The sequence below is a fragment of the Hydra vulgaris genome, chromosome 06, assembly GCF_038396675.1.
Source record: "Hydra vulgaris chromosome 06, alternate assembly HydraT2T_AEP".
NCBI lineage: Eukaryota > Metazoa > Cnidaria > Hydrozoa > Anthoathecata > Hydridae > Hydra > Hydra vulgaris.
In genome coordinates this window covers 48,272,501-48,287,500 of record NC_088925.1, presented here as the reverse complement: position 1 = coordinate 48,287,500, position 15,000 = coordinate 48,272,501, and the positions used below count along the sequence as shown (strand labels likewise).

Sequence of the window (15,000 nt, the reverse complement as noted above, 5' to 3'; positions counted from 1 at the left end):
GAAATAGCAAAAAAAATTAGAAGGTCTGACCACGATGTACGAAACTACATTGCAAAAGGTGACAATTACGGTGTAAAAAAACAACAAACGGCAACAAAGTATTAACAAATCGTCAAATTAATTGAATTCGCTTCGAAGCAACCAAAAATAAATTGAATGCAACACAAACAAAGGATAAATTATTATTGCCTGTCACCAATAAACATATTACATATATTCTACGAACAACACCAAACGTAAAGTGGAAGAAACCACACCAAAACCCAATGTTAAAAAAACACCATAAAATTGCTAGATTTCAGTTTGCTAAAAACATATGCATTGGACTCATGAGTGGCAAAACGTAATATTTTCAGATGAAAAAAAGTTCAATTTTGATGGTTCGGACTCTTACAGTTATTATTGGCATGATCTGAGAGGAATAAATGACCCACAAACAAAACGAAATTATGGAGGAGAAAGTTTAATGGTTTGGGGAGAATTTTCTTATTTAGGAAAATTGACTCTGTGTTGTGGTTTACCTAAAATGAACTCGTTAAAGAATACAGAAATGTTGGATGATGTTCTCATAACTTATATGGATAAAAACATGGACGATAATGCCATATTTCAGCAAGATAATGCTGCAATTCTCACATCTAGGCATTTTATGAAATGGTTTAAAGACCAGAACATCCCGGTTTTCGAATGGCCAGCTTGTAGCCCGGACTTAAATCCGATCGAGAACGTGTGGGGAATGCTATCAAGAAAAGTTTATGACGCTAAAGCAGCCGGACATTAATTTAAAACTATTACTGAGATAAAGTGTACAATCCTTGAAGCATGGTCCGAGTTGAATCAAACTACACTTCAAAGACTTGTGGAGTCAATAAAAGGCAGAATTTTTGAGGTGATCCAGTGTAATGGAGGACTTACGCATTACTAATTTCCATCTTTTAATGTCAAAAATATGACTGTGTCTATAGATATATTCCAATTAAAAATCGTACTTTTGTATATAAAACATACTCTTATGCTAATATTAATTTGATAATAACTTGCATGCATATCAGTTGACAATTTATAGAAAAAAATTAAGACAAAGAGGAAAAAATTGATGCGTCTAAGCGAATATGCCATAGTGTATATATATATATATATATATATATATATATATATATATATATATATATATATATATATATATATGTATATATATATATATATATATATATATATATATATACATATATATATATATATATATATATATATATATATATATATATATATATATATATATATATATATATATATATATGATAAGTTCATAATATCAGAGCCAACGACACAGGGGGCCCGGGAGCACATGCCCCACTTTTTTTTAAAAGACCTTTGCTTTTTTTAAAGAATATTCTAGATATTGAGGACTTTTTAAAAACTTAACGATTGCGTCCCTCCGCTGTAAAACCCGTGTCGTCGACCCTGAATATTAATACACTTTATAAGTGTTTTCGTATTTCTTTTAGGTCCTTTTATCTTATATATTGCATATCTTTTATAAAAAAATTTTTATTCTTTTTGTAAAATGATTGAAGTAATTATTTATATAAAAAATGTAGCTATTTACATAAATAATTAGATCTATATAACTAGATCTATAATAATTAGATGTTTTTTTTTATATTGTAAAAGTTAAAGTTTTTATTATTTTATAAATTTTGACTGCTCTTAAAAACTTTAATGTGTATACATGTTCTTCTTCAAATTTTATATTCAGATTGATCTCGTAAAACAGCAACAAAAATTCTTACAAGCTTTTTCAGTTCGTATTGCTTTTTAAAATCTTTTCAAAATTAATAAATAACAACATCATAATAGAATATTTTGAAGTAGTAGTTATTTAGCATCCAGGGTGCAGTGGTTAGAGACAACTAATTTTGCCAATTGTAACAAGAAGTAGTACCAAATCAACAGAAAATGTTACGAAAGTAAGAAGCAAATGATTAAGACCTAGTTTTGGAAAAATTTTAGCATTGTAAAAAAATTAGTTTTTTTTATAAACTTTACACTTGTGTTGGAACAAAATAAACTTAGTGCAATACAAAAAGTACTAAATAATTTTGAAAATAATTTTACACCAGATAATAGAAAAATAAAAACCAATAAACCTTTTAAATTTTAAAAATGTAAAAGTCAGAGAATTTTTGTGAATCAGCGAAAAGTCAAGGAAAATGAACATAAAATTTGCTGGCCACCCTGATTATAAACATTTACATTATTCAATTACACTCATATTAAAAAAATCAAAGGCATTCATATTCAACATGCGATTATTTAATAAATTAAGTGATTTATACAGTAATATATTGAACGGGAAAAAAGAAAAAATGGTTATAATAAGATACATCAAATATCATAGCGACAAGATTTTGCGTCCAGATAATTGTATTCTTTTGTAAAAGTCATGATTTTTAATATCGCCTCAATAGCAGCTCAGGGGCGGATCCAGGATTTTTATCGACTGTACAAAAATGCCATAAATATTTTTTGCCTAAAACAAAAAGTCATCGCTTTTCACATTAACCGACAGTTCTAAAAGTCCAAGTTTGCCATTTGTATTATATGATCTACTTATACCGATTTGCTGATCTAAAGGAGCTAAATTTGCAGACATAATTAACTAACAGTCATTGATAGGGTGTGGGGAAAGGTTATCACACACATTTGAGCCATTCTTGTGTGTACAGTGGCTTATAGTGATACATGAGGTTTCCTACCACTGCTTTCTTCTTCCGTCCGTTTAGGGCGGAAGAACATTACTTGATTTATGCGACGTTAAAACTATCGAGTTAAACTGAATACTTTTTAACGAAATGATAGTTTACTTGTTTTTTATGAATTTTAATCCTGACTAAAACCCTGACAGAACCCTAATTCTCAGTCGATGTGTTTACATTTAGTTCTTGGTACTCCTATTGCCAGCCAATGTATTTATACTAAATAATACACAAAACATTATCATAGAAATTTAACTATACATTTAAATTAACAAAACATTTGTGTTTGATAAAATGTTTTGGTTTGCAAAAAACTTGGAGGTTGACATTTGATAATGAAAACAACAAATTTAATCTAAACTTGTTTAAAATTCAACTTTTTATTTAATGGCTTACTTTGTAAAACATCTGAAAATTAAAATAGATGTCGTAACGATTTATATAAATTTATAAAAATAATTTATAAACTTTTTCATACTTTTAATAATAAACTTCATTACTTCATTACAATAAACTTTTTTTGTCGAATAATGAAAAAAAGAAACAGGTTTCAAATCAAATAAAAAATAGAACTTAAGTAACTAAGCCTTTTCAAAAAAAGTATATTGCTTAAAATAATTAAGGAGTGCTTTTAAAATTTAAAAACAGCAACCTTCATGCATATTACAATTAACAACGATACAATTAACAAATCTCAGCAAATAATAAAAACAAAAAAGTCAATGAAAAAATGTCAACCTAACAAGACGAACTTAATATGGTCGTTCTTTGTTTAAAACAACATGGTTCTTTGTTTGATTTTCGTGTAGAAAGTTTTTAGTGGACTTTTATATAATGATGATAACACTCAATTATATAAGTATATTGTGATGTTAACACTCAATTAAGTAATGCATTAATGCATAAAAGTATTGAATATGGAAGTCAAACAAACTTTATCTCTAATCAAATAAAAGAAAAGCCATTGAACAGTATTGTCAAAAGGACTTTTTAATCCACCTATTTCAAATGATTTTGGAAATTGACCAAAGTTTAAAAAAATAAAATACTGGTCAAAATTTCATATTCGTTGAGCAAATCAGAGTCCCATCTGTAGTTATTTAAGATTTTTCATAAAATGTTTGAGTTAATTCTTTATCACATATAACTGCCTTTGCTTTGCTATTTGATTCTCTTACTGATTCTAAAGTTAAATTAACTTGATCACTTAAAAATTAGGAGTTTATTTGTTTACAGGTTTTCACAACATTTTCAAAACAAATTTAGAACCATCAAACATATAATTTGTATTACAAGTTACCATAACATTATTTCGAAAGAGAATTTATATCATTGGTTATCCAAAAACAGAAACTTCCTGATACAATAACATTTTTGTAACATACACCTTGTCACGGAGAATAATAGTTCCTAGTAGAAATTTCCAAATTAAAAACAAATTAGTAGAAAGTTCATTGCGATTTTAGAATTAGCTAAAAATCTATTTTGGAGGAAAGTCGTGCAAAATGTTATTTTAGTTTAACTTTTTTGAAATTTTGATGTCAATCAGATTATATAATAAAGTGTTTTAAAACTCACATTAGCTAAACATTCTATCAAGCGTGTTTTCTACTCTTTGTCTGTGGGACATCTATAAAACTTTTAAAACGTTTTTAAATTGTTTGACTTCTTCAATGATAAATAACTTGTAGAACAGCAATAAACACATTTCACCGTTTTTCATAAACAAAATCAAATTTCATCATTTTCATAATGGACTAAAAACCTTTTCATTTAATGATTGCTATCTATTTCATTTTAAAAAGCTTTTTAAACGTAGAGTTGATCTTTAACAGAATTTCTGTAATTTCTATTTGCTACACTTTTTTTTTTTGCTACAAGTTCACTTTTGATAACTTTTAGTCACTACGTAAGACCTCCTTGTTAATAAAAAGATTGTAGTTAACTAGGCTCAATATGATATAAATTACCAAGGGTATGTATAGAGTTGCTTCAAAATATGACAAATTGACTTTTGCAACAGTTGCTCCAGTCAATTTACCATATTTTTTAAACTCACAGTTCAAATTATGTTGATATGCTGCAAAATGTTTGACATTTTTTCAAAATTTTATGGGCATCTAAGACAAAACCCGTTAAAAATGTGTGTTTTTTAGTGAATTATTTCATTTTTCTTTATAAATATTTCCGTGACATAGTCAAATTGGCTCAGCAACGATTTTGAATACATTTTTTAAGCGCCGCATTTTGACTAGTTGTAACCTCTATTTCCTATTCAAATTATTTTTTTCTTTTGCATGATAAAAATTGAACGTAAAAAGGAAAAAAAAAACTGTGCATACTGTAAGAATCACTACACTTGGTACAGCCTGTATCCGCTCTGCAACTGGATTTACTTAAAACATAGTTATGTTTTGCACAGAACTTTATAGTTTTAGTAAGAAACTATTGCTGAAATTAAGTCAAATCATTGATAAAAATGATTGAATACTTTGCAAGTTATTTCCAAGGTTGTATTATGCTCCAAAGATTTGTTTGGTATCTGATTAATGGGTTCAGCTTATTCCAATTTATTTGAATACTGAAGTAGACATTCAGATATTAACACGCTATTAGCAGATGCCATATTTTACACAGTGTGAACATTTTATGGATTAAAAAAAAATATTTGTTAGTATTTTATTAAATGATAACAAAAATAAATGTAAACGTAAAAACAAATACAATATTAGGCTGAAATTAATTTCTAATGTGATTTTTCCGACCTGTAAAAATTTCAATTTTTTTGTGCAACTGTCAACTCTTTATGAGTGAAAAAAACAGCTCTATATGATCTCGGCTAAATTAGAACAAGGTAAATATACCTTAAGTTAGTAATAAAACTAGAAAGATACTAAGTAAGCAAGAAAGTAAACTAAGTAAGCTATTACTCTTGTGCCTAAAAACTGCTTGGTACGGCAACATACTGAACTGTCACACATGATAGCCTAGCTCTATACAGATCTGCTTCTGAACACAAAACTGATTTAGTACTTATTCTTCTTTTTTGAACACAACTGCTGATTCATAAAAATCAGTAAAGTTTTATCAATGTAAAGTAGCTATCGTTTTTTATCAAAGATTGATATTTTATTTTTAATGGAAATCTAAAAAATATTGACTATAAAAACCAAAAAATCACCAGAATAATATCATATATGCTATTACCCTAGTGATTAATTTTGTTTTATTATTTAATATTTTAAACAAAGAAGTCATTAGACTCTAGTGACTTCTTTATTTTATTAGCCAATATTTAATAGAATATATTTTAAAGATATATATCATGGCTTTGTGGAATTTCTTGTTTGATGTTGCTCATTCAGTACATCCATAGGCAAAACAAGGCATGTCATTTTATACCTTTTTATTATTTAGTTGTTAGTTGCTCTATTCTTTTAAGAACTCTCTTTCTAGAGTACATTTATAATTACTCAAGTATATGTATATATATGTATGTATGTGTGTATGTTTGTATGTATGTATATATATATATGTATATATATATATATATATATATATATATATATATATATATATCTCTATATATATATACAAATATATATCATATTTATGTATATATATATCACCTTCGTAAACCATGTGTACAAACGTACACACTTCTTTTTTTTCATTTTTTACTATGAAACTTAAGCAAAACAACAATTAAAGCAAGATGTGTACATTTGTGCACAGCAGTCCTTTTTTATATTTCAATAAAACTATTACTTTAATAAAAATTTACATACCTAATAAGGAGGTCCAGTACAATATTTTCAAAAACAAAACAAACAAAAATTTTAACATATTCCATGCGCCCGTGTACGAAGGAATGTACGAAGGTTTTATAAAAATATTATTTTTCATGAAAAACACATACTTATTGTCAAAAAAATATTCTTTGATTATTCACGAGAAGTACTTGGTTACTTAATTTAAAAGCGCTTTGTATAATATAAAATCATCAGAAAAGATCAAAGTTTCTTATTCCAAATATAACTCTATATGTAGTTTAAAACAATTTTCTCTTAGATTATGAGTTTACTTTTAGTTGAGTTGGATTTTTATTATTACCTTTTTTTTTATATATGTATAATTGTAGTTTTGTCATATTACCTTTATACATATAGTATTATGTATATTGTACCTTTATACATAAAATAATATACAAAAAAGGGTTGCCACTACGTTAAGTTTCTGGTGATTGATGACATGATTTGTAATAATACTTTAAAAAAATTTACAAGAAATTTACACTTTTTAATTTGATAAATTTAGGCTGGATATTTTAAAAATCGTTACTACCTTTAACCAGTTAAACCCACCATTTTTTAAAATACATAGTCATGTTTCTACTTGTTTTAAAAGCATGCACTAAGAAATTTCTAGCTTTTTAAAAATAAGTACGTTTGGCTGCTACATATAGCTAAACCTACGTTATTTTAAGTCAGCGGTAGGTCAGTGGAAGCATTGGTGTAACTGTGGAATTTTTAAAAACAGGCTTGTAAAAGTGACTTCTATATTTAGCAAAATTATTTATTTGGTGCTTTTTACTAGTGATGTACCGATAGCACTTTTTTGGCCGATGCCAATACCGATGACTGACGGATGGAAAAGCATTGATGCCAATGAATTAACTACCTAAAAAAAATTGGAAAATATAAAACCAAACTAACCAAATAACTTAATATCATGTAATCTTTTTCATGGAATCAGCGCTGGTAAACAAATAATTGGACCTAAATCATAGCCAAACCATTCTTTTAAAAGATATTTGAAAACTCAGTTAAAAACATAAACATTTTTAAGTTTCTTTACTATGAAAAGAAAACTATCAAAAAATTAATACATTTTTAGATGAACGCTTTTATTTTAACTTAAAAAATAAAATGGTACTATCATAAGCATTATTTTATTTTATTTTGATTCGTTCCAACAAGGCTGCAAGCAACAACTATTAAGTTGGGAGTTACTAGAAAAAAATACAAGATTTATAGAGCAAGGAAACGATTGGCAGAAAACTTAAAAAGTTGAAGGTTGTATGAGTCAGGAAAACATAAAGATGGAAGAGAGTTCTAAAGGGTTAAAGAGCGGGGGAAAGAACTAGATAAATAAAAGTTTTTGGAGCTTGCATGGACAGACAAAGGAAAAGAATGAGACTTTGATAAATGAAGAGTCAATCAAAAATGAGTTTTGCTTGATGGAACTAGATATGAAAGCCCTTTTGCTTTCATCAATGCTCCTTTGCTTCCATAAATGCTTACAATGCACCTCCGAGTCCAACTATGTTTACAATGCGTCTTTAAACCTTGTCTAGAAGAGAAAGAGCATCATTGGATGAACCAGGCTAAATATGACAACAGTATTCCATACAAGGATGAATAAGAGATTTGTTGAGAAAGAGAATAGAATCAGGATAGAGAAAATGACGAGCACAATAAAGAGACTGAGTTTTGATAACTGAGTTTTGTTGGAGTTAAAAATTACGAGCCAATGTAAGCCCCAATCTTTTACAAAAGTGAGATCAGATTCACTATCAGAAAAAAGAGCTACTTTAGATGTTAGGTTGTCGGGAAGATTATTATTTTAGATAAAAAAAAAAATAAGATTACGGATAAGATCATGAGGTACCCCAGAGTTTACTGGAAATAAAATACGGTGATGGCCTTCGAGGATTGCTTTATTAAAGTGGTTAAAAAAAAACAATTTGATAATCTCAAAAACTTTCCCAGATACACCATATGAAACAAGCTTATGAGGAAGATTAAACTGACAAACTTTATTTTTGACTAAAGTGACCTTCATGGCCTTTTGGAGGTGAATTGAAATTAAAAAAAAATAAAAATAAAAGTATAAAAACATAGTATTCTATACTTATATAAATAACATATATAAATAACAATGCTTAAATAGGTTACTTTTAAGTATAACAATAAAACAACAAAGACTAAAGTTATTCTGAAAACAAAATGATAATAAAAGTATAAGTACATTCAGCTGTAAAATTAAAGCTTAAAAACACCATCTTAAGAATAAACAATATTGCCATTAAACAAAGTTAAAATAAGCAATTTCTCAAAAAAATTCTAAGTAATGCATAAAGTTAATTATTTAACTACTATCATAATGTAGGATAAAAATATTAAAATGCAATCGGTTGGAAAATTGGTAAATTAATAAAAAAAGGCCGATGCCGATACCGATAGTGCAAAAAGTGGCAGATTAAGCCGATGCCAATGCGGATTAATCAATACATCATTTTCGGATGCGGATGCGGATGCAATGCGGATTATTTTCGGATGCGGATTTCGGACATTTTCGGATGCGGATTTCGGATGCAATGCGGATTAATCAATATATACTTTTTCGCTACATAATGACTATTTATTGCTTGAACTCTCATATTTGACATGCTTTGCTGCACTAGCAAACTTATTTTCATAATAAATAAATAATTGGCAGAATAGAGCAATTTAATATTTATATATTTACAATTTATATAGTTTGACTGTTCAGAAACCACTTTTTTACCCTTTGCCTCACACAATTTAATTATCAAAGTGCGCCTCACGGTGGCTGTAAAAGTAATCTATTACAATTTTTAGTATAAATAGAGCATAAAATTTTAAACAAAATGTGTTTACCTTGGTTTTGTTAAATGTATATACATAAAAAAAAATTAGCTTTTGAATGTATTTTTAGTTCAATCAAAAATAATAAAACTATTCAAGGTCTTAATATTATGTTTAAAACAGAGTAAAATTAATATAACTAAGTTTACTGAAACTACTAGTTTGAAAATATATATACACAATGTTAAGCTTTCCACAAAAAATTGTTTTTATTGTCGCTTATGGGAAGCTAAAAATGATAAACTTAACTTATATAAGAAACTTCAAATACAAACTTAAATAGATATATTACACATACTTATTTACACTTAAATACCTCTAAATCGATAGATCAGATGAATGATAGATTGATCTCGAATCTTGTAATGTCTGAGAGTTCTTTTATCCTTTAACAAATTAAAGATATAATACAAATAGTATTTGTCTGCGTTAAGATTTTCCTGATCTGCAATTTTTTTCTTCACTTTTTTTATTGTATCAACAAGTTCAACCTCTAGTGTAATTTGAGTTTCACTACTTTTAACAATTACATGCATGCTTTACCCTATTCAAAGAACAAATGAAAGATTAACTAAATAATAAAATATTAAGGGTGTAATTAAAACTATAATAATTAAAATGATATAATATTTTTCTATTTAGATTGTTTTTAAAAAAAACGATTATTAGTAAAGTTTTATAAATATATAATCAAAGAACTAGTTAATATTTAACTTATCGATTTTATATTTGCTCAGGGGTCGAAGAAAGTGTTGATCATCAGCACCTCCAGACACTTTCTTCGACCTTTTTTAGTAAAATTTATTTACTATATGGATTAATTTATTATAATAATACTGTTTAAAGATTGTTTAAATTTACCTTTAACTTCAATGTGAGTTATACTAATCATCGATTTTAGAAATGAGGTAATGTTTATCAAAATCATTATTACATTCAATTAGATCAACTTTTTCAACTGTTGGTAGTAAGTAATCTGGGCCTCGGCCCCGGCTTCGTCAAAAATTGAGACTTTTTGTAAACCCAGCCCAGGCCCCAGCAAAATTATAAGATTTAGCAGGAGTTGATAGCCGTGGCTAGAAAAAATTTTATAACTTAGTATATAATAATTTTATGCTTACATTTACTGTTTATTAAATCCTGGCATACATTTTATACTCTCATTTATTTCCAACTAGATTGCAAGCAACCACTATTAAGCTATGAGTTACTTTAAATCAAAGTTAAAATAGTAGGGAACGTATAACTTGAGACATAAAGAGTTGTAAGTTGCATAAGGAAGGAAAACATTAGGATAGGTGAGAGTTTTAAACTTTTCGATGTTGAAGGAAATAAAATGGATTAATAAAAGTTTTTTTAGAATGAAGGGACAGATATAGCGAATGGACGCAACTTGTTGAATAAAAAGCCAAGCAAGAATAAATTATGTTTTATTGTAAAAGAGATGATAGCTCGATGATAACCGCAAAACCTTTATTTAAAGAAACTTATTACTGAGTGAAAAGTTATCGTAAAATACTTGCAAAGGTCAAAATGATTTCTGGAGTTTTGAAAAATTAGAACCACTTATTTAGCACTTTTTAAAAGTTTAGCAAAAAATGAAAAAAGTTCTGGAGAATGCTTTTTTAGGACTATGATGGAAATTTATTTTGGAGCATAAACTGTAGATGTGTTTAATTGAGAAGTATGGCCATTATATTCAAGACTTAAGTAAGAGTACGATTTCTTTGCAAACAACTCTGCATTATTCTGAGAAGTAAAAAGATCAGACCCGTGATACAGAGATAAAATTTTAGACTTACTTTAGTTAATGACATGGTTGAAGACTTTCCAAAAGTCTCTAAAACCTAACATTTGAGATGAGATGCAAGATTTATTAAAATGAGAATAACATAGCTTAACATCAAACAGGACTTTTTTACATTGGTTTCTTGCAATAATAAATGGATATTTGTTTTTAAAAGATATGTTCTCGCAATAAAAATGAAAAAAAAGATTAACGTTTAAAAAAGCAACTGCTCAAGATGGTGAAAAATGAGGAGTCGAATGAGGCTTGTCTTAAAATTAAAGATAAGTAATAAATGCTTCAAACTTTTATTCAAGAAGGAATAAATGCTTCCAAACTTTCATTCAAGAAGGAATAAAATCTTCCAAGGTGCACTTTATGCATACATATTATGGATATAAATATATATGTTTGCTATTTATTTAGATGCTGACATACAATACCCTTTCAGAGTTATATAAAATTTATTATTTATATGGTGTAGTATTTGCCAAAAGAGAAGATGATTAGATGGATGTGTGGTGTGACTCTAGCAAGATAAAAAAGGAGGCGAAATCTAAAACAGACACGAAAAAACATTGAATCGAGCAAGGTTTGTTAGAAAAGATAAAAGTAATTTAGGTATCTGCATGTAGAAGGCATGCTACCTTTCTACACGCTGAAAGAAAAATTGTCAAACGAAAGAGCATTAAGAAAATACGCTGTAATTTCGTATGACAAGCTTTTTGTTCGAGAATGGATACCGAAGAAAAGCGATGAAGGCAACTAAATATCAAAAGTTTTTAGTTTTACTGTTTTGACTTTTTTTTTAAATGACTTTTTAAATTAAATTTTTAGAAAATAAAACATTCATTTCAAAAAAGGAATATTTAAAAAAGAAATTCTTTTATATCAAAGTTTTATAATACTAAAATGGTGTCAAATCAAACAAACAATTTTGAGTTAAATTTTTTTAATTTTTTTTAAACTATTTAATTTGTCCTTGATAAAGGATCGGATTCTGATTTAAACTATTTTAATGAAGCAGATGCTTTATTAAATTACTGTTCTTATTTTTATAACAACGAAATAAAAGAACTTCTTGAACGACATCACTTTAATGTGATACATTATAACACAAGAAGTTTAAAAAATAAGTTTGAAACTTTTTGCAATAACATTGAAGGAATATTTAATATTTTTAGTGTAATTTGCATTACCGAAACCTAGTGTAGCTCTGACAATGTTAAATCTAATTCAAATTTCCATCTTCCAGGTTTTAAAATCATACACTTAGCACGTCATACAAATTAGCACGGAGGTGGAGTTTTATTTTACGTAAACAAAAGAATGAGGCTCATTAATAGGCCAAACATGAGTTTTTCTGATGCCGACAAAGAGGTTCTAACAATTGAAATTTTAGCCAAAAAACCCAAAAATATACTTTTAAGTTGTTGCTACCCACCACCAGCTGGGTAAATTAACAATTTTAATACATTATTTCAATACAAAAATAATAAAGAAAAGTACTAATGAAAAGAAATAAGGCTGCATATTAGGTGACATTAACTTAAATGCGTTTGAATATTACGCAAATTGTACTTGATGTAATATTCAAACGCATTTATTTGAAAATGGTGCAATTCCATTGATAAACAAACCGACTAGAATAACTTTAACATCAGTTTCATTAATAGATAACATAATAACAACAGATATATATAATGCATCTCTTAAAAAAGGTATAATAAAAAATAACATCTCAGATCATTTTCCAATTATTTTTTCAATAAATGTTGATAATGAATTTGCGCTCAAACTAAAACAAGTTTTCTTTTAACACTGTTTTAATGCAGCAAATATTACGTCATTCAAAGAACAATTATCGTTGCTTTACTGAAACCATATTAATACTGCCTTTAACGCAAATTTATGTTTTAACTCATTTTATAAAACTTTCTTTGAAATATATGCAAACTATCCGAGGAAAAAAATAACTTTAACAAATAAACTTATCAAAAATACCTTGGATTACAGAAGCTCTCAGAAAACCTTCTGAAATTAAACAAAAACTTTATATAAAATATTTGAAATTAAAATCAGAAAGAAGATAATTTATAAAAACTATATAAAGCAATTCGAGAGTCAAAAAAAAAAATTAAAAAAGAAACACTACGCAAACTTGCTTGACAAATTCAAACACATTTAAAGCGCACATAGCAAATTTTAAAATGAAATTACAGGATATTATAAAATAAAATTATGCAACTTGGCTAAAGTTATCAAAGTTAACAATAACTTTTTTTATAATCCGAAAGAGATAGCAAATGAGATTAATAACTTCTCTGTAACTAGTGGGTCCAATTTGGCTAAAAATATTTCAAACATAACTAATACAATATTTGAGCCTATTTTTCCATGTAACTCAACACTAAATATTGATATTTCATTAAAAGAATTTGATATTGCTTATAAAATGTTAAAAGTTTATAAAGCCATAGGCTATGACAATATAAATGGTAACATTATAATTGATTCATATTAGATAATAAAAACTATACTATTTCAGATCTGCCTTCTCAAAAATTTTAGAAAGAACCCTTTACAATAGGTTATACGAACATCTTTCTATTAATAAAATTTTACACAATATTCAGTACGGATTTAACAAAAATAACTCCACAGAACACGCGGTACTTTATCTAACATGAAATATCGCGGATTCGTTTAAAAAATCTCAATTCACTCTTGGATTTTTTATAAACTTGTCCAAAGCCTTTGACACCATAGATTATTCAATTCTTATTAAAAAACTAGAGCATTATGGAATCGCAGGAAATTTTTTAAATTTACTAAAGAGTTACTTAAATAACCGTGAGCAGTTTATCCAAACCAATGGTTCCTTGTCTACAAATTTTTTGAATATTTTAATAAATATTTTTTTGAATTCAACTTTATTACTACTTTATTATTATTTATTCATTGTTTTATGAATTATGCAAATATTGCTTTATGTAGTGCTAAAACAAATTAAGTTAGAACCCCTCTATCGGCAACAGAAGCATCTTGCACGTGTAATTAATTTTAAAGATCGTTATAAGCATGCAAATCCTCTCCTAACTGAAATTATTGTTCTTAATTTATACTATCAAAATGTATTTAATGTTCTTTGTTTTATTTTTAAATTTAAAACAAGTATGACTCCGATATCATTCCATAATTTGTATTTGATCAAAAAGAAAACTATATATAACTTAAGAAATGCTAATTTGATTTACCAACCTTATTCACATTCAAATTTTGAAAGATCCATTATTTTGTATCGTGGGGCTTTTCTGTGGAACAAAATAGTTTAGAAAAATTTTGATTTTTCTGAGGGTTTGAGTTATAAATTATAATCTCACTAGATAACATATCTGTATATTTTTAAGTTCGTTTTTTTTTATTTTTGTTTTTTTGTTCTTTAATTTTTTATTTCTATTTTTTGTTTTTTGTTTGTTAATATATTTTGTAAACAATTTTTAAATACTGTAAACGGTTCTTGACAATTTTTGAATATTGTAAATGGTTCTCGACAACAGGATCACAAGGCCCTCTACGAGTAACCGTAATCTTATATTTGGTCTATGTAGGAGAACATGGGGCAAGATGACGAACGTTTTGAAAAGCACTTATATCTTAGTCAATAAGTGTTCCAATAAGTAAAACTTTATCAAGAAGTGATTAAAAATTATCATGCACTACTGATGTATTAAAAAAATTTTATAAAAATTGAAAATAGTATGGGAAAAACTTATTAACCAAT

The 15,000-nt window shown here is 27.2% G+C and overlaps 1 protein-coding gene across 1 annotated transcript in view; it reads right to left on the bottom strand.

Moving 5' to 3' along the window:
* LOC136081927 (uncharacterized) overlaps nucleotides 1-15,000 on the bottom strand; it is a 74,545-nt gene that overhangs the window by 632 nt on the left and 58,913 nt on the right. Inside the window, exon 4 of the mRNA XM_065800358.1 lies at nucleotides 9,747-9,923. Within this exon, the coding sequence (XP_065656430.1) occupies nucleotides 9,747-9,923 (177 nt within the window). The remainder of the gene's footprint in view (nucleotides 1-9,746; nucleotides 9,924-15,000) is intronic.